This window comes from Larimichthys crocea, chromosome XII (assembly GCF_000972845.2).
Source record: "Larimichthys crocea isolate SSNF chromosome XII, L_crocea_2.0, whole genome shotgun sequence".
NCBI classification, from domain to species: Eukaryota; Metazoa; Chordata; class Actinopteri; family Sciaenidae; genus Larimichthys; species Larimichthys crocea.
Window position 1 is genome coordinate 1,332,765 of NC_040022.1, and position 17,760 is coordinate 1,350,524.

Here is a 17,760-nt window from a genome sequence, read left to right on the forward strand (position 1 = left end):
GCAATTGTCCTAAAGATGACAGCCTTTATATGCAATCTAGTGACTTTAAGCGCGCCATTTTAACTAAATATGAGTCAAAGCATCAGAAAAAGAGACTTTCCTCCCAAGAAGAACAACAAAATATGTTCAGGAGACAGTTTGTAGCATGACCATGATCGTTGCCGAACCTTAACCCCATGTTTATTATTGTCACCATGATGACGAAGCTCTGCTAACCTTAAGAAAGTATTCATTTTAACCCAAACCATGACATGTTCCTGTTCCTGGCTTCTGATCAGGAAACACTTTTATGGACAAACTGTAGCTGTAGTACACTGTGTACACAATGTACTTCCTGGCGTAGTGCACTCATTTCGGCAGGATAGTGTGACGTTCACTGCAACCACTTCAGCTCCAGCAGCTTCCTCAACACCGGTGGTCCCTCCAGTTCTGCTATGTAGCCAAAATGTCAGTGTTATGAGTTCACCATTAGGGTACTGACAGTACAGACAGTGTGAACGCACTCATGTACTCAAAAGACCAAGAGTAGGTATGGAAGTATTTGATAAAGTGTAGCGGAAACAGAAACGTTGCATTATTTTTGCAGTACCTTTCTTTTGGTTTGTTGTATTGGACCATTTGTTCCAATATGTGGCCCCATGACTGCATGACTGTTCAGGATAGATTTGCTACAAAGCCTGAGCTGATTGCTTGTAATTAGGCCCTCTAGACATTTGCCTCAGAGCAGAGACACATTTCCCATCTCATGTGTTTCAATGGAGTGTTTTATTATCCGCTAACATTTCCCACAGGTCTAAATAAAGTAGGAGTCTAAATTAGTTTTTTGTTTTTTTTTGCTTCATTTTCTCTTCCTCTTCAGACATGTGTTACGGCAGAATGTCCTTGTGTTATTCAGAGAAACATCAGCACGGTTCATTATGTTCAATTCAAAAATGTTGTTTTTTTTTCGCACACACAGAAAAACAGTCTTGATGTCTTGTGCTCGTCTCTGTGGTTTCTTAGTGCTAGCAGTGTTTTCCTGGAGATGACTGATGTGTGATCTGCACAGCATTTATTTTATGCTCTCCCATGTAGTGTTACTTTATCTTTCAGTTCTCAACGCTACCCACAAACAGCTTTGTCAGTAACAAATTAGCTGACCTTTGAAAGAATTTTAGATGACAACAATTTGGATAACCCTTTTTCTTTTTGAGAAGAACACCTCAAGGACAGTAGATTGGTTAAAGTTAGGGCTTGGAATGAATCTCAACATGCTTGGATCCATATTAGAGCAAAAGCCAGCACCCAAAACCTGTTTGGCAGTCGGAGAGAAATGCTGGCAGTATAGAGCTCACAGCAAAGACATCAATCACACCGTCACCCTGGACCCACAGAGAACTGACCGTGTCAATGGTACTAGCACGGGCACCATCAATCACTCCTTTCAATGCAACACACTCTTTACAGTTATGAAAATACAGTAAATGCATGCAGGTACTATCCTACACCATGTTGGTGCAGAAGAATTAGTTTGTTGTTCGAAGTGAACTGAAACCAAGCTGAAATGTCAAGAAGACAAAATAATTGCAGGTTAAAATGTCACGTTATTATCCCTGTCCTTTCTGTTTGAGTGGGTGGCTACTTCCTCAGGAAACTGCAGGATGGCTGATCACGGAGAAAAACTGTTTTCATATAGATCTTCACCCTGTGTCACTAAACACAGCCCACAAGTGGTGAGTGAGCATTTCTGTATTTTCAATAACTATTACTTGGGAGTCTTTCAAATCATTTTATTTTAATGTGTGTGTGTCTGAATTAAATCAAACTAAATGCTAACCTTCTCCACAAGTCATTAACCAATACTAATGCAGTGGAGACGAGAAGGTGAGCAGATTACCGCTAAGCAGAGCCGCGCACAGGAGTCAGCTCAGTTATGAGGAGCTGGTTATATATTTCTGATGAATCCTAAGAGAAAAATAGCAATTGTAGTTGAAGTTCAGCAGAGTAATGTTATGTATACTAATGCAGACCTCGCTCTGATGATCAGATTTTGGAGAAGAATACATAATAAATGTCTGGATGGAGACGACCTTGCCTTGGTGGATGAAAATGGGAAGCTACCCTGAAACACACAATCTGTTACGGTTGGTTATCCAACACTATGTTGGGTAAAATATAAACCTACAAGACTTTCATTTAAATCACATTTGCAACTTTTCTACCATAAGATAACAGGTTTAAAATCATTTTGATTACACTGACTTGTAATCAGGTGAATGACATTTTCACTCGGTGTCCCGTATACCTGTTTCAGCATTATGTAATGCTCCGGGTAAAATCACCTGCGAGATGTCACACACGGACAACATTTTGTTAAAATTGTATCATATCTTATGGAGAATATGTTTTGTCTGTGTTAACCTCTGATGTCCTCCAGAGTTTTGTGATGGACAGTAAAGTAAACTGCTGTGAACTATAGCTTATGTTAGCTCTGTTTGTTAGACGAGCTGCCTGTTGTACTCTGTGGTGAAATGTCAAGATAAAAAAAACATTTGCAGGCTATAATGTCACATTATAACCCCTGTCCTCTCTGTTTGCACCCTGAGACGGTGGCTCCTTCCTCAGGAAACTGCAAGATGGCTGATCATGGAGATAAAATAGGGAACTTATATGTGTTAGTGTGTTTGTATGTCTCCACCCTGTCTCTCTACAGCACATGAGCAGTGAATGATGGACAGTAAAGTAAACTGATGTGAACTTTAGCAGTCAGTTGCTGTTAGCTCACTTAGTTAGCCGGGCTGCCTGGACTGTGAGCTCAGACCACCTGAGCATACTACAGGCATTACGGAAGTTTAAGGCAGAATACTGATGGGGAACCGAGCTGGTGTCGTGCCAAAACCTGAGCTGGGCTCACCAGCCTCTATGGACGATGACAGAGGAGGCTAAAAAGATAAAAGGAGACAGCAAGAGGCCGTCGAATGAGAGTAAATCTGACTTTTAGTTGTTGTTGAGAGCTTGGTGAAATAAAAAGCTGAAAGACAGACGGCAATATTGCTGTTAAAGATTAACTGGCTGTTTTGGCAACAAAGTTGTCAACTCCCAATTTGTCTATCATAAGTAATATAATCATAACAAACATACACTGGGGGCACTTAATAACAAAAATACCAAAGTTGAGGTTGAGCTGTATGCTTCAATTTTTAGAACAAGACCCTACTGTATGTGCTCATAGTTTTTAAGTGCACATCTTATCTTGTTACTAGTTATTTCATTAACAGAACTGAGCAGAATCTCATACTGTCTGTTACCATTCATGGTCAGATAGGACGGTTTCTGTTGAAATAACATGGTGGTCTCCCATCAAGGTCACCTCTGTATCGGCTCTGTAGAAGATAAAATGCATGTCTGTACAGCCTGAAAACATTTGTAGTTTGTAAAGTGACTGGGAGCATCATGCAGAAAAAGCTGCAGAGCAGACCATGTGAGATTTCAAGCCCCTTTTTCCTGTTAGTCTCCAGCAGCTCTTAGTGGTCACAGTTAAGGATTGCAAGGTGCTACACAGCATCACATTGCTGTGTGAACTTGCATGCTTAATCCTGGAGTTTGAATACAAGTTAAATCACCTTCTCAGTTTTAAACAACAAAATCTGAAACTACCTTTGCAGTCTGAGGTTCTTATAGGCCAATACGTTTTTATTTGATGATGACTGATTCAACAAGTTGTAGCCATAATTATTTAATCTGACATTCCCTTATGTTGAGTATTTCTTCCCAAACACTTTATCATATATAAATCATCACCGCACGGTCTGCAGTTAAACCTTGACAGTTTCTAAGATCTTAGTTTGTATCTTATAAATGATTCAACGGCTCCATCAAGATTTCATCTCACGGTTTTCAAGACTGTAATGAGCTCTGAGGAGGAAAATATGATGGGCTGTGAGGTGATAGGTGGTTTTGTCGAAATGCTGCATGATTCGGTTACGCTTGTGCTTTATTTATTTAATTAGAGATTGTATTATGACTCGGTCGGAATTCCCTGCAGTTCGCTAAAGAAACAGCAGATGACATAAACTATTTAAGATTTGGGGACAAAGCAAAGTAGAGCGAGGCCTCTTGCGAGATTCCTGATATGTTTGCTGTTGTGGCTGGCTATCGGGAGAGCTCTAATGTTGTCGCAGAGTACGCAGTTAGCTCTAAGTGGCTGTCATTTACATTAAGCCGTTTAATTATGTAAGAAACAGCCTCCACGCTGAGGGAGAACTGAGGAGGTTTGCAGGGTCAGAAGGTTTCTTCAAGTCTCTCCGACACACACTAATAAGAACAGAGTGAGTGGCAGATTCCTGAGGAAGTAACAGCCATTTCCTGGTCTGGGTGTCAGCATAAGAAGTATGCAGTCTGATAAAATGAGGAACACACCCCCCCTGCACCACCACCGCCACAACACCAAGAGTTTGCCCTTCACACACTCCACCTCTCCCTTCCTATATCCCTCCCATGTCCCTCTGACTGCCCCTCTGGCCTCCGTCTCCTCATCCTTCTGTATTTTAATCTTACAGCAGTGAACCACCATCACTCAGGATGGACTCCAGACCCCCCAACCTGCTGCTGCTGCTCCTTCTGCACTTCTGTAAGGACTCACTGTTGTGCGCCTTTGAGGATGTTCACTTGAACCTCCTGATTCTCACTCCTGTTCTTTCTTTCCCTTTTCTCCACACACAGGGCAATGTGGCAGAGGACAGTCATGTAAGTACAGCACACTCTTGCTTAATAATTGGTCCAGAGGGTTGTAGTTCTTCCAGCAATGAGACAGTTTCAGGTTATCCAGTCCTTGCTGTATATAGACAAAACTATTTTTACCTCACACGGTTATTTTTCTTGCAGGAAACGGGCATCGTATTATGCACCCCCGGCCTCGTTGATATATTCAAGTCTTTAGTGAGGTTCATTGAAGCTATTTTTAGTTGTCGCAGGTGAAGCTGGGTAATCTTTCAAATCAGCATAAACCTCCTAAATGCTGCATAGCTTTCAAACAGCATGAGTTTGAATTGAAATGCTAATTTTGTCTTGTTTTCTTCTTGTGTCTGGTTTTATCTGGACACCTGTTCAATGAAAAGATTGATATTTCTGTTATGTCTGTCCGACCAGTATAAGACTACAGACAGCAGCTCGGAAAAAGTGTTTTGTGTCAAGGTCTGAAGGTATTAAAGTCTGTTTATCAGCATTTCTAAAGCTCACCTTCAAGTCTTGTTGTCAGTGTGAGGTTGCAAGTTACCACTCCAGGCCAAGAAATAGTCCAGTACATAACCCCCCCTATAAAAGGATGAATTATTGTTTCAGATTTGGTGTATAATAAAAGTGCTGTCAATCATCTCATCTAACTCCTGCGAGGGTCTACCACTATCTGAGCTTTGAGTTAAGATTATTATATCTATTTCTACAAAGGGTGAGTTAGCACAGTCATCCTCAGTCCGCCTCACTTCACCACAGCAGTACTTTGAGGATGTGGACTAAGTGAGTGTTTCGTAGATGTTGAGGCAGGTTGCTCTGCGCTGTTGTTGCTGAGGGAGAGCAGACGCTGGGATAAATCAACACAGCTCTCCAGGGCGGCAGGGAGGGTCAGACGCTGTTTGTTGAAGCTTTTTCCTTCCTTCAGTAGCTCCTGATTACTCTGCAGTAGACGGGTGGCCAGGGAGCGCCTTCCTTCAGACTTCACCTTTATTGTAGAGAGAATAATAGAGCCAGACTGCTGTATTGTATTACTGGTACACTCCCTGATGTTGGTTTTACATAAACAAGACCTGCAGTCCTAATGATTTCCTTCTAACGCATGTGTTTGTGCCTGTGTGAACCTCCAGCATACATTATAGATCAAGTTGGCCTTGCACTCCTACCAAGCAACACAGTTCAGAGCGGGACACCGGTGATCTTAAGCTGCAAGGTCAGCGTCAGTCACAACAACATCCCTGACCTGACGCATACTTTCCAACTCACGCGGGACAGCGTCCTCATCAACTCCTCTACCACCACAGAAGACAAAATCGAGTATGAAATCAACCCGGCCAGAGCGGCTGACTCTGGAAGTTATGAATGTCGTGTCACAGTCAAGGACAAGAGCAGAGCCAGCTTCAGCCAAAAACTCACAGTCACAGGTAAATTTGAAAATTGAGTTGACATATTGCTGTCTCAAAGCAGCATTGTTAGTTTGTTTGTAGTTGGCTAGCTTGGCTTCATTAAATCTCACGTAAAATGCTTCGATTTTTAAATCGCTCAATCATTTGGAAGGTAGCTGCTGAGAAGGACAAACAAGGCACTTTAAATCTTCATTACCCATCATGATCCAAGCACCTTCTGTTGCCTTTGAACTTTAAAATCTGTAAGCAGTCATCATCAAGCTACAAACTTCAGTCTTAGCTCCTGATTGGCACCCAGCCGTGCCTCAAACCCAGCCAGCTCGTCTATGTACTATATCTGAACAGTATTTGGAGTAATACCTGTCCTATGGGTTCTTTTCCTGTCCTCAGGTTTGCAGACGCCTGTTCTGTATTTGAATAAGACCACACCATATGAGAGTGAGGAGTTCGTAGCCGCCTGTAGTGCTCCAGAGGAGAAAGGAGTCCTCATCTTCCGGTTTTACCAAAAACTTCGGTCCAGAGAGCCAAAGACGATAAAGCAGCAAGCCGTAACTGGGAACTCTTTAGAAACCACCCTGGCCCTGAGGGAGGTTGGAGACAGCTTACTATACTGTGACTACGAGATCAGTTTGGTTTCTGGGGCCAGACGCTCCAACAGCAGCGACAAGATTCAAGTTATAGTCAAAGGTAATAAGATCAAGACCTGTTATGTCACCAAGAAAAGATCAGAAAGATGTTTAAAAATGTGCATGTGATTGATTCTTCTGAGTTGTATCTTGCAGCACTCATGATTGCCCCGGTCATGAATGTGCGCCCATCCTCAGATGTCTTTGAGGGTGATGCATTGAGTGTGGTCTGTAAAGTGGTGAATCCACCGATGAACGTTGAAGTATTCCTGACGAAGGACAGGAGGATCCTCAAGCAAGCCACTACCGACCTCGCTTATAATTTCACCGCGCAAGACGGCGACTCTGGGGAGCTTGTGTGCAAGGCACTGTGGAACACTGTGCAGAAAGAAACCTATCACTCAATCACAGTCAGAGGCAAGAACATTAAGTACCTACTCATCTATCCTCAGAGTTAAAAAAATAAAATAAAATAGACCACATATATATTGTATAATGTTTATTTTTTGCCATCCCACTCCAACAGAGCTGTTTTCAAAGCCACGCCTGGTTGTGGAGCCCATAGACATATTTGAGGGAGAACACTTCAGGCTGACCTGCTCTGTCACCATTCATGAACCTGAGAAGATCAATAACACCATGCGGTTCACCATCTACAAAGATAACGTCAAACTCAGGAGTGCAATGACATACGATGCTGTGGCGGGTCCTTCTGTTAATGGCAACTACAGCTGTAAAGCGCATGCTGCAACTTCTGCACACAGTTTTGTGAAAGAAAGTAAAACTGTTGTTGTTAAAACAAAAGGTGAGTAATTAAATGCATGAAATTACAATTAATATGTTTTTAGGCAGCCAGAAAGACTTCCTTTGCTAGTGGCATATAGCTCTTGGGGCGGCCATGTTGGCCACTTAGGGTTCATTCAGACATAATCTGGCACTGTGGCGAGTCATTGTAGGGTTGTACTGCGGGATAGCGTAACCGCTGTGAAACAATCAGGAAATAACTTTTTATTTCACTGATTAACCGGCTTTAACGATGCCGGCGCTCCCTCACTCTCATTCACTGTCAAAGTCGTTCAACCACTAATCTTTCTCTCTCTCGAACCAAATTAAACTTCTTTGTGTCACTATTTTGCAGCATAAAATGTGAGTCAGACTCATATGAAATAAACAAATCTAGAACACAACAGAGTATCAGAGTTTAGTCCATGAATCCACCTGGATAGTCTCAGTGTCAGAGAGATTTCAGACCGACACGTTGAGGGTTCGATAGATCTGGTCGTCTGATTGGTGGCCACAGCATGACATCGGGCTGCATTTATCCAAAAGTTGGATCCGACCCCTGTAGTGGAAAATCCTGCATTTCCGCCTCAGTGACGGATCCTGTCTGAATGTGCCTTTTATGGATCGGTCCACCACTTTGGTCCAATATCTACTTGATAGATTCAGACATAAGTTTGTACTGACATTCATGATTCCCAGAGGATTAATCCTAATGATCCTGGCGACCTTTACGCTACTCTGACTTTTTCCCTAGTGCCAACACAAGGTTGATTTTTTTAGCGGAATATCTTGACCACTGTTGCTTGACATTCATGGTAATAATGTCACTTGTCATCTTGTGCCATCGACAGGTCGAAATCTAACACACTGAACTAAATGCTGAACACTGTAAACATTTAACCTGTTAAACATCAAAATGTTAGTGTTGTCATCATGAGCTCACATTAGCATTTAGCTCTAAGTACTGCTGTACAGCCTCAGGGTTTTGTGTCTTGTTTATCCGTGTTTTGTTCTGTTGTCCTGACTAACTGGTTAATTATCTCATCCTCAGTTCATGTTTCAAAACCCGTGCTGAGTGTGGTGGGGGGTACGCTGATATTGGGAAAGCCCTTCCAGCTTCTCTGTCACAGTGACAATGGCACTCTGCCCATCACCTACGTCCTACACAGCCCCAAGCAGCCGCCTCTTTACAGTGTTGTGCACAAACCAGGAGAGCGGGCGATCTTTAACTTATCAGCCATCAACAAGATATCAGACATAAACACCTTTATCTGCCACGGGAAAAACAGTCAACACAAGACAAGCGTGACAGAGACAGGGCATCTGCTACGTTCAACCAACATCATAGGTGCGTTGGATGCAGGCGACGAAGCATTAAAAACAAATTCATGTTATCTCAATCTAACATACATTTTCTGTGCAGAGCCAGTGACAAAGCCAGTGTTGACCATGCTGCCCAGAATGGGTGACGTCTCTGAGGGGGAGGACGTGACTCTTGTGTGCTCTGTTCAGAGAGGCACTCTTCCCATCAACTTCACCTGGTACCACAGAAAGGGTGCTCTCGCTTTCCAGACCTCCAGGGAACTGAAAGGATCCTACACGATTAACAATATCAAAGGAGTGGACCAAGGAGAATACTACTGTACGAGCACCAACTCAGCCAACAAAACGGAAAAAAGTGATGCTGTCAGGATCGGAGGTGTGTTTTCTCTTCAGCGAATGGCGATCGTGGATGTGTATGTCTATTTTTACAAGAGTTAACATGTTTTTGAGAAATAAGGGAATAAGTTTGATGTAACACATTCTGTGTGCGCTGCAGCCTTCGAAGCTAATCGGACGCAGCCACGTCAATCTGCATAGGGTAGAATGAACTGGCCGGAAGTCAGACACACAAACAGCATAGGGAATCCGGTTGATTTTCACAATAAAACACCCGGTGCAAACTTCTAATCGTAGAAAACAGCCAAAAGGGAAACCACGTAGCATATTTTCATATTTCACTTCATATTTCATATTAAAGGCAACTAGACAACAGCTAATTAATATGTACATGATCCACTAGCTGGACAGGGCGGTTTTCTACAGGTGGTCTAAATGTGGTGACTGACAGTGCTGCATATGAAAAACTTAATGTTTTGGTAGATCGCTTGCAGTATTAATCTGTCAAAATGATTGACGTAATCTAATTCTGTCAATGACAGAAAATATTCGGTTAATGTGACCCCTGATGTGTACCCAGAAGTGACGCAGAAAAGTTTCAGGCTCAGTGAGAAAACTTTGATTGAATTATAATTCCATTCATATATATTTAATTGTCTTCCACAGTGAAGTGGGCTGGTTGGAAGAAAGGACTTATCGCAACCTTCTGCATCCTGTTCATACTGGCCATGATCCTTTTTCTCACCTTTAAAAGACGTCTCCTTCCAGTGAAGAAGAAAACAACTGGCAAGCTGTCAGTGTAAGTAACATTTCTCATGTTCTTATCAAAAGTGAGTTACAACAGTGGGTATATTAATATGGTGACACCCAAACGGCTTCCTGTTTTAAAACAAGCTGATTGTGTTTTTGTGTCCACCTCGTCTCAGGAAGTCATCCGGCACCAAAATGGAGCGGCTGAGCCTCACCCAGACAGAGGTCAGCGAGCCTGCCAATGGTAAAGTCTGAAATACTTAATAAACTCTTTTAAAGTCTTTTCTTTACTTTTAATTTCGTAGATAGTATTGATTATGACTGTTTCTGCCTTCCCTGTGTGTGTGCAGCCACTCCAGGCATGATAGGAAAGAGTATCTGGAGTGAACACGTGTCAGGCTCCGGTGAGTAGAGTGTATGAACATATTCATATTTCCAAAATAAACACAGCGGCTGGTGTTACTCTGCGCTTTTCTTGTGATGAACAAATCCCATGAAAAGACTCCAACAATGTGTTTGTCCGTCTCTCTATACTTTCTGACGTCCCTACCTTGCCAGTGATTTATGATTTATTGGTTCTATTGGATCAATACACATTTGGTGTACTACTGTTTACACCAGCAGGTCAGTGTATGTGGGGTTAACTCACAGCAACACTAACAGAGCAGCTCACTGATATGTTTTTAATAGTTTTTGGACAACAGTGGAGTTCTATGGCACAGAGGAAGAAGCCAAGACAATGCATGTTTGTAGGCTCAGTTCATTGTTTTTTCCAAAACACCAGGCGTCACATTATTAAGATTGCCGAAGACTTGAGAGATGTTGATTGTTCTTTAAAAAGAATCCCTCTGCCCTCTCTTCCATTGTCATAGATGGTCAAGCTGTTGAGTACCTTGGCACCATCATTGATGAAGCTGACCTTTGAGCCACAAGTTGATGCTGTATGCAAAAAAAATCTCATCAGTGCATATTCTTTTATAGGAAGCTACGCAATTTTAACGTCGGCAAGACTTTTATGCGAAAGTTTTATTGAAACTTTTATTATCGTTGCCTTTGTGAGCTGGTTCAGGTCTCTCATTTTAAAAAACAGACCGTAGAATGTAGTTAAAGTATGTGACAAAGTTGCCCAGACCTCTCTTCATGACCTCGATTTGTTCGAGACTAGGACTCTGAAGAAGGCCCGGTCAGTCCTGGCCGACCCCACGCTATTTTACGTTATCACAGTCAGGTTGCAGATCTACCAAAATGACAACAGACAAGGACAAACAGATATAAAAACATATTTGTTCCTGCTGCTATAAGACTTCTTAACAGCAAAATGTTTGTATCAGGTATTTATGTATCATTTACTGGTTGTTTATTACTTTCATTGGTATTATTTGTGTTATTTATGTTACATTTGTGATGTTCTGCTGCTGCACAACAAATTGTCCCTCAGGGGATAATAAAGATATCTTGACCTTCATGAGAACAAAATCTAAAATACAACCCAGCCTTTGAATACTACTTAATTTGCCTTCTATGCTGTTTAATTTCTTAATTAATGTAACTTCATTAATGCTGCTGCGTTGTTCTTCAGAGTCTGACGACCAGAATAGCGTGACCACTCCACAACAACCAGAGCCTCAATACACCGAGGTCCAGACCAGACAGGCAGATCCAAACAGAGGTCAGACTGCATCCGAATTTTCATATTTTAGCGTCAAAATGTAACGTCCGTCCAAATTAATGATGTATTTGTTGTGACAGCTCTGGTGAAAAAGGGCACGGACACGGTGTACAGCGAAGTGCGGAACTCCAAGCAAGGTACGACTAACATCCTTCATTCAAATCTCTGCTTACGTTAACGCGGTGAAAGAAATCAGGTCACACACACACACACACAAAAAAGAAAAAGCGCGCCAGGAAACAGGATTAACTCAAACTGTAAACATCTGCATTGTTAGTGAAAGAATGTCCCATTAAAACAGAAGGCCCAGTCTCCAGGTGTCCACTTCCTGCTTTCGTCAAAGAGAACTTCCTGTTTTAACAATCGGAGCCAAACAGTGTGTACATCCGTTAAAACCAAGTGAGCAACACACTCCATTGTTTCATACTCATAAAGGAAACTCTTGTCCATTGTTGTAGTAATAAGTCCTAAGAGTTTAAATGTCAGCTGTATTCACAACAATGATGCAGCAAAAGTAAAGGAAAATATCAGGCAGGGTCTCAAGGAGAGGCTTGTTTGTACTAGCATGTACATATCAGTGTGAGTGTGTGCGACATGATAAGCTCCCAGTTTCCTGGGATCTGCGAGTTCATGGCAGCGATGATGACTTTCCAAGCCCCAGCCTTCACGGCTCATACTCCTCTTTTCGTTTCCTGAACTCGTCCTCTTGCTTTGTTTTTCGCAGGTGCTCCAGAGCAGGCCGATGGCGTGAGTAGAAACACACACCACGCACACATCGCGTGCATATAGCGCATGCACAAGAGGTGCACACACGCACTCATGAATGTCTTGTGTCTTTGCTCAGAGAGACCAGTCACGGACTGACACAGTGCAATAAACGGAAACCCCGTGGAGTCAGTTTTTATTGTTTGTAGACAGGTAACTCAAGGTATTAACACTCGCTAACTCTTTATTTTACTGATTCATAAAGTTTTGACCATTTATTATTCATGATTGTCCTTCATCTGAATAATTCCAGTTAATTCACTTAGAGTCTATGAGTCAGCGCACAGCAGGTCAACTGAGCATGCAGGGAAACAGTCGAAGGAATAAGGTTTGCTATAATAGATGAATGATTATACAGCTTTATCTGGGTTTGAAGAAAATGTCTGTGCAAATCAAAATCTGCCCAACTAAGCTAATTAAACACTAATTAACTCATAACTTTATCTCGTAGCTGTGAAAATTGTTCTCTAGAGATGGTAATATTTAGTCCACCAGGCTGAAAAATTTAGTCAACTATTAGATGGAAAAAACAAACATTCATGGTCATTAGAGGATGAACCCTAATGACTTACATCACTGTTTTTCAAACTATGGTACCTCTGGTGGTAAGTGACCCCCCTGTAGTGGTAGCTATAGGAATCAAAATACTACAAAATACCAAAAGAAAAAGCAACTATGGGATTGCCAAAATGTAATTTAAAATAAGTTTTGCATTTCCTGTTTCAACATCCTGCTACGTAGTTACGTTCTTGCCTGTAGTGTACGCAAAAAGATAGTAAGCAGAGCTGAAATGAGCGGTGCGAAAACTTTGCAATCGTGGCTTCAAACTGGAAATATTAGGAAAAGAATTGCAGATCAGGAGTGCAATTTTACAACAACTTTCTTGAACAGTTCCTTTAAGGATTTAACAGTCAAGAATAAATAATATTTCTGTTGGTAATAAACCTGCCTCCTGGGTAAACCTGGACAGGGTCAGACTACACTAACTTTGAGAGCCTAATATTTTCTGTGGTGGTACACAACCCTCAACACTTAATTTTATCATCTACCCTGAGTTTAAAATCCCTTCAGCACTAAAAGATGCAACCAGAAATACTAAACTTGTGTCATTCCCACTAGGCTTTGTCATACTGTGTGTTTTTTGCTAATCAGCAAATGCTGGCATGAGCTAAGACAGTGGACATGGTGCACGTTTTTGCTGCTGAACATCAGCATATTGTCGCTGAAACCATGCAAAGCACCACTGTGCTGAAGTACACCCTCACAGAGCTGCTAGCGTGACTGTAGGCGCGTGTTTCAATTTGTTCCATTAAACTAAATGATGCGAAATGTTTGAGGAAATAACAGACTTGTTAAATAAAGTGTTATTCAACACCGTGAGTCATTATTATATATTTTGCTTAATTTCTCACACAGTGCCACGAAGATCTTCGACACCTCTGAAACTGTTAATCTGCATATTCACGCTATTTTTATTAATTTGAGTTTGAGATGAATGAGCTGACATCACATTATGAATCACAATTACGTGCAGTCAGCCTGTCTCCACACACGAGCCTCATATTCCTTCTTTTATTCACGGCAGGGGTCGGTGGAGTATGCACAGCTGAATCATGATTCGGATCACCGCAGTGACCACGGTAACCATGGTGACCACAGTGTCCAGGATGTTCCCACAGAAGAGACTGACACCGCTGAACACGGGGAGTTAAAACATGACCCAGCTCCAGACTGTTAACTGATCAACAAGAATATTTATTCCCGTATTTATCCGGCTCCTTCGTGCAGCTGGAGTGCTCAAAGATGGTAAACAGCTCCAAGCAACTATTACTACTTTTTGTCATTCTGTCATGCTTTGCACACACTGTAAATCCACTTGCTTTGCCTTTGGAGGGGCAAATAAAATCTTTTTGTTGAAGTGAAGTGTTTCTCCTTCCTTCATCGGGTTGTTTTCTTGCCAAGACACAGAGAGAGGATGTGTGTCATGAGCCCAGAGGAAAAGACATTCACGTCTATATCCTTCCACTGGATGCAGCGGTGGCAGAATTTGAATAGGAAGACGGTCTTTGAAGTGACCCCAGAGGTGATGTTGAGGTTGACAGCAGGTTCATCAGCTCCCTCTGCTGTGTGAAACATCACAGCTTTCTGTTTAAACCACCAGAGGACAGACTTCAGGCAGCGCCGCATGGAAACTTAGTGCCATCTGGCTGTGAGCTCTCTCATCTTCCGTTATGTAACGTTCAATTGAGTGATATAACATGAACTTATTCGAGGTCTCTACACACCAGATATGTTTAGATTTGGACTGTGTGCAGCATAGGAGCATGTGGTTTATTAATAAGTATATTTAATAGTGCTATTTAACATCCAGGTATCTCACAGCCATAGTCTGCATATTAGAATAAGAGACTAAGACGTGTTTCATATATTTTGGCCACCCTATTTACCTATAGAGCCATAATAAACTGCAAACTACAACCCCAATAATAATGTCTCTGACAGTGTCAACAAAAACAGATTAATTATAAGCGTCGCTCTTTATTTATTATAAAGGAGTTTTATGGAAGTGAATTACCTGATGCATTTATCACTGTGTTTTTTATTAAACACATCATTTTATTATTTCTGACATTTCAGACCACAAAGTAAAGTAATCTACCTACGACACGTAATTAAGACTGAGTTAATCTGACTGAGTTTGTTAGGGTCAGGGTTAGGATGTTGGGTTAGGGGCTTAGTCCCCCAATTGGGGGATCCTGGGGCTGTTCTTACATCAAAACATTCACGGGTTAGGGTTACTTAGGTACAAGATCAGTACGTATTCCCCCACAGTTAGCCCTACATGGCTGGGCAGATATATTACTAATAACTACAACAGTGTATTTCTGTTGTTACACGAAACCTCCACGTTTTTATTGATTTCTGTGGATTTTGTTTGACCTCTTTCAAAGGTCTGAGAATGTCATAAGTGCACCGTCATCATTTTCTAAGCTAGACGTTTTCTAATATAAGGTGTTCACCTGTCAGCTGGTGCGAGCGGAGCCAATTACAAAGGTGCTGCACTGGTCTGGACCTGAATTTGAGGGCATACATGAGGTTCACCCAGTTCACCTGCTGTCGACAGCAGTCTGGATTATGAGGATCTGTGTTTTGACAGGAAGCTCTTATGAAAACTGAACAGCAGACCGAATCCATTTAACCTGACACCGGAGCTAATAGCCTGCCACCAACTCACATGCTTTCATCTCCATTCTTAGCACATACGAACGTATAGACCAACCTACGTAGGAGATGAAGTGTTCATCTTCATTATGTGCCTGCCTGGTTGTTTGTCCATGTGCATGTGTGTGTCTCTGATCCCTATTCTGAGCTTTGTTCAGCACTGCTATTGCGTTAAGTCTTTGCGAATGTGTGCGTTTTCATGAATGTGTGCACAATATGTGACACCAGGGTGTGGTACAATATGTCCAGGGTTTGCACCATTCCCTCGGTCCCCCGAAGCTTTCATATGCAGATTGATATGGCCTCTGCAAGGTCTTCAGAGGCATCTATGAATGGATACGGCTTCAGCTCCGAGGTGCCAAAATGAAAATTCACCCCTGCACTGAGGATAGGATACTCAGCTCATGCTTTATTAATCATATTACTTAACCAGGACGCTGGTTTTGACAGGAGGGAACAGCATATTCTGAGCACCAATAATCATGCACAGTGCAAGTGATACTGTGTTACATCATAAGTTATACAGTGTAAGAGTTGTTAGAAATAGGTTGTTACAGTATAATTAGGTGATCGGAGGTCTGGTTTTATTTTTGGACACATTTGACCAAAAGTCAAAGCCACAAAGTCTTTAACATCTATTTTAACCAGTGTGTTTGCAAAGGCCAAAACACTGCATGTTAGACATCGTACACTTTGCCCAAGGATGGTGCCGCTCTGCCTTCAGATCATAAACTGTCTGTCGAGGAGGGAAGGTGCTGGATTTACTACTGTTCCCAAAGCCACGATGTGAGTCAGACCTTTGGGACTCCTATTACAAGTAGGCACCAACCCCAGAGAGTAACGCAGTCATACGATCGATGCTTTATGGTGCCAACAGTGTTGTAACTAAGAAAAGGGACTTTGTTATGTACATACTGTACATAAGGTGATTTTTACCGGCTCAGCCCTCTGTCCTCTCTTTATTACTGCACGTACGCTGTTCGTGTCTCTGCCACGTAACATGAGCCCCTCCTGAATCTGGAGCACAAATCCTGAACTGTCATTGGCTGCTGTGCTAAAATTAGCATATTGACCCCTGTGAAATGCATTCTGGGAATATCCTGTCTTTCACTTGGCCTTATGGGGCCTGTGCCATTTGCGGCCTTCAGATGCTGCAATGAGGTCATCACGTAGACCTCATTGCTCTTGCTCTTTATGCTCTCAGCCACCTTTACATTGAATGTGATTATACATGTGAAGTTCACCGTCTACATGTTTATAATTATTATCTATTAAAGGACCATATGTAGGATTTGCATCCGCCTCGCTTCACCCTCTCCTTTCTATAGTGAAGACGTATGGCTGCATACAGACCAAATCAGACACTGTGGTGAATTGCAAATTGCTCCCTCACTCTCATTCACTGTTTAAGTCTCTCAACCACCACTCTCTCAAACCATCAGACACAAACCAAGTTAAACTTCTTCGTGTCAATATTTTTCAGCGTAACTTGTGAGTCAGACTCAAGTTTAGAAGCTGGGTACATGAAACAAACAAAGTACACAACACAACAGGTAGAGTATCAGAGTTTAGTCCATGAATCCACCTGGATAGTCTCAGTTACAGATACAGATCTGAGTGTCTGACTGGCGGCTGTCTCATGACGGCGGACCAGTTGGATCCAGTTAAATTTCACCGCCGCAGGTCGCCACCCATGCGGTCTGCACTGCCACAGTTAAAACACACTAACCCCACTCAAATAGACGGAAAAACCTACATTTTAACTGCAGCACCTTATAACTCAGGTCAGGTTATTTACTCATAGTTATAGTACAGTTATACAGCACAATCACATATATAGTGTATTAATATCCACAGCTACAATAGTGAGTAATCCAGTCATACATAATGCAACAAGGTTAAGACAAATGTGTTATTAATATCATGTGTCTTGCACATCAATCATTAAACGTTTTCCTTCAATGAATCCAGTGAAACAAAACACAGCCCAATGTCAAAATGGTAAACGTTGCTAGTCACAGTATTTTTGAGAATATTAGTTTTAAACTGTGAGTTTAAGTCGACACGATGTGCAAACTATGACCTTCCAGCTGACTTGGAGGTATTAATAAAAAGGATGATATTTCATGGCCCATTTGTCTTCCTACAGTCCACTCACTGCTACGAAGCTCAT

At 42.0% G+C, this 17,760-nt stretch overlaps 1 protein-coding gene across 2 annotated transcripts; it reads left to right on the forward strand.

Annotated features, from left to right (window-relative positions):
• Window positions 1–1,632: 1,632 nt before the first annotated feature.
• Window positions 1,633–14,283, forward strand: pecam1a (platelet and endothelial cell adhesion molecule 1a). 2 transcript variants are annotated; one of them, XM_010744068.3, is made up of 16 exons: window positions 1,633–1,712; window positions 4,539–4,609; window positions 4,702–4,725; window positions 5,838–6,131; window positions 6,504–6,800; window positions 6,896–7,156; window positions 7,266–7,544; window positions 8,574–8,870; window positions 8,946–9,221; window positions 9,848–9,980; window positions 10,108–10,175; window positions 10,282–10,335; window positions 11,511–11,600; window positions 11,681–11,737; window positions 12,325–12,347; window positions 13,951–14,283. In XM_010744068.3, the coding sequence occupies exons 2-16, from the start codon at window positions 4,561–4,563 to the stop codon at window positions 14,101–14,103; spliced, it is 2,355 nt and encodes a 784-aa protein (XP_010742370.3). In that variant the 5' UTR covers window positions 1,633–1,712; window positions 4,539–4,560; the 3' UTR covers window positions 14,104–14,283. The 2 variants fall into 2 exon arrangements, with proteins under 2 accessions (XP_010742370.3, XP_019113124.2); XM_019257579.2 differs by lacking the exon at window positions 1,633–1,712 and adding an exon at window positions 12,445–12,528 and having other exon boundaries at window positions 4,420–4,609; window positions 13,951–14,083.
• The last annotated feature ends 3,477 nt before the right edge of the window (window positions 14,284–17,760 follow it).

Bases quoted from the DNA above. Each gene is read 5' to 3' on its own strand.
- pecam1a (XM_010744068.3), top strand. From the start codon at position 4,561: ATGGACTCCAGACCCCCCAACCTGCTGCTGCTGCTCCTTCTGCACTTC. The intron at 6,132-6,503 runs GTAAATTTGAAA...TCCTGTCCTCAG, and splicing joins CCAAAAACTCACAGTCACAG to GTTTGCAGACGCCTGTTCTG. The intron at 11,601-11,680 runs GTCAGACTGCAT...TTGTTGTGACAG, and splicing joins ACAGGCAGATCCAAACAGAG to CTCTGGTGAAAAAGGGCACG.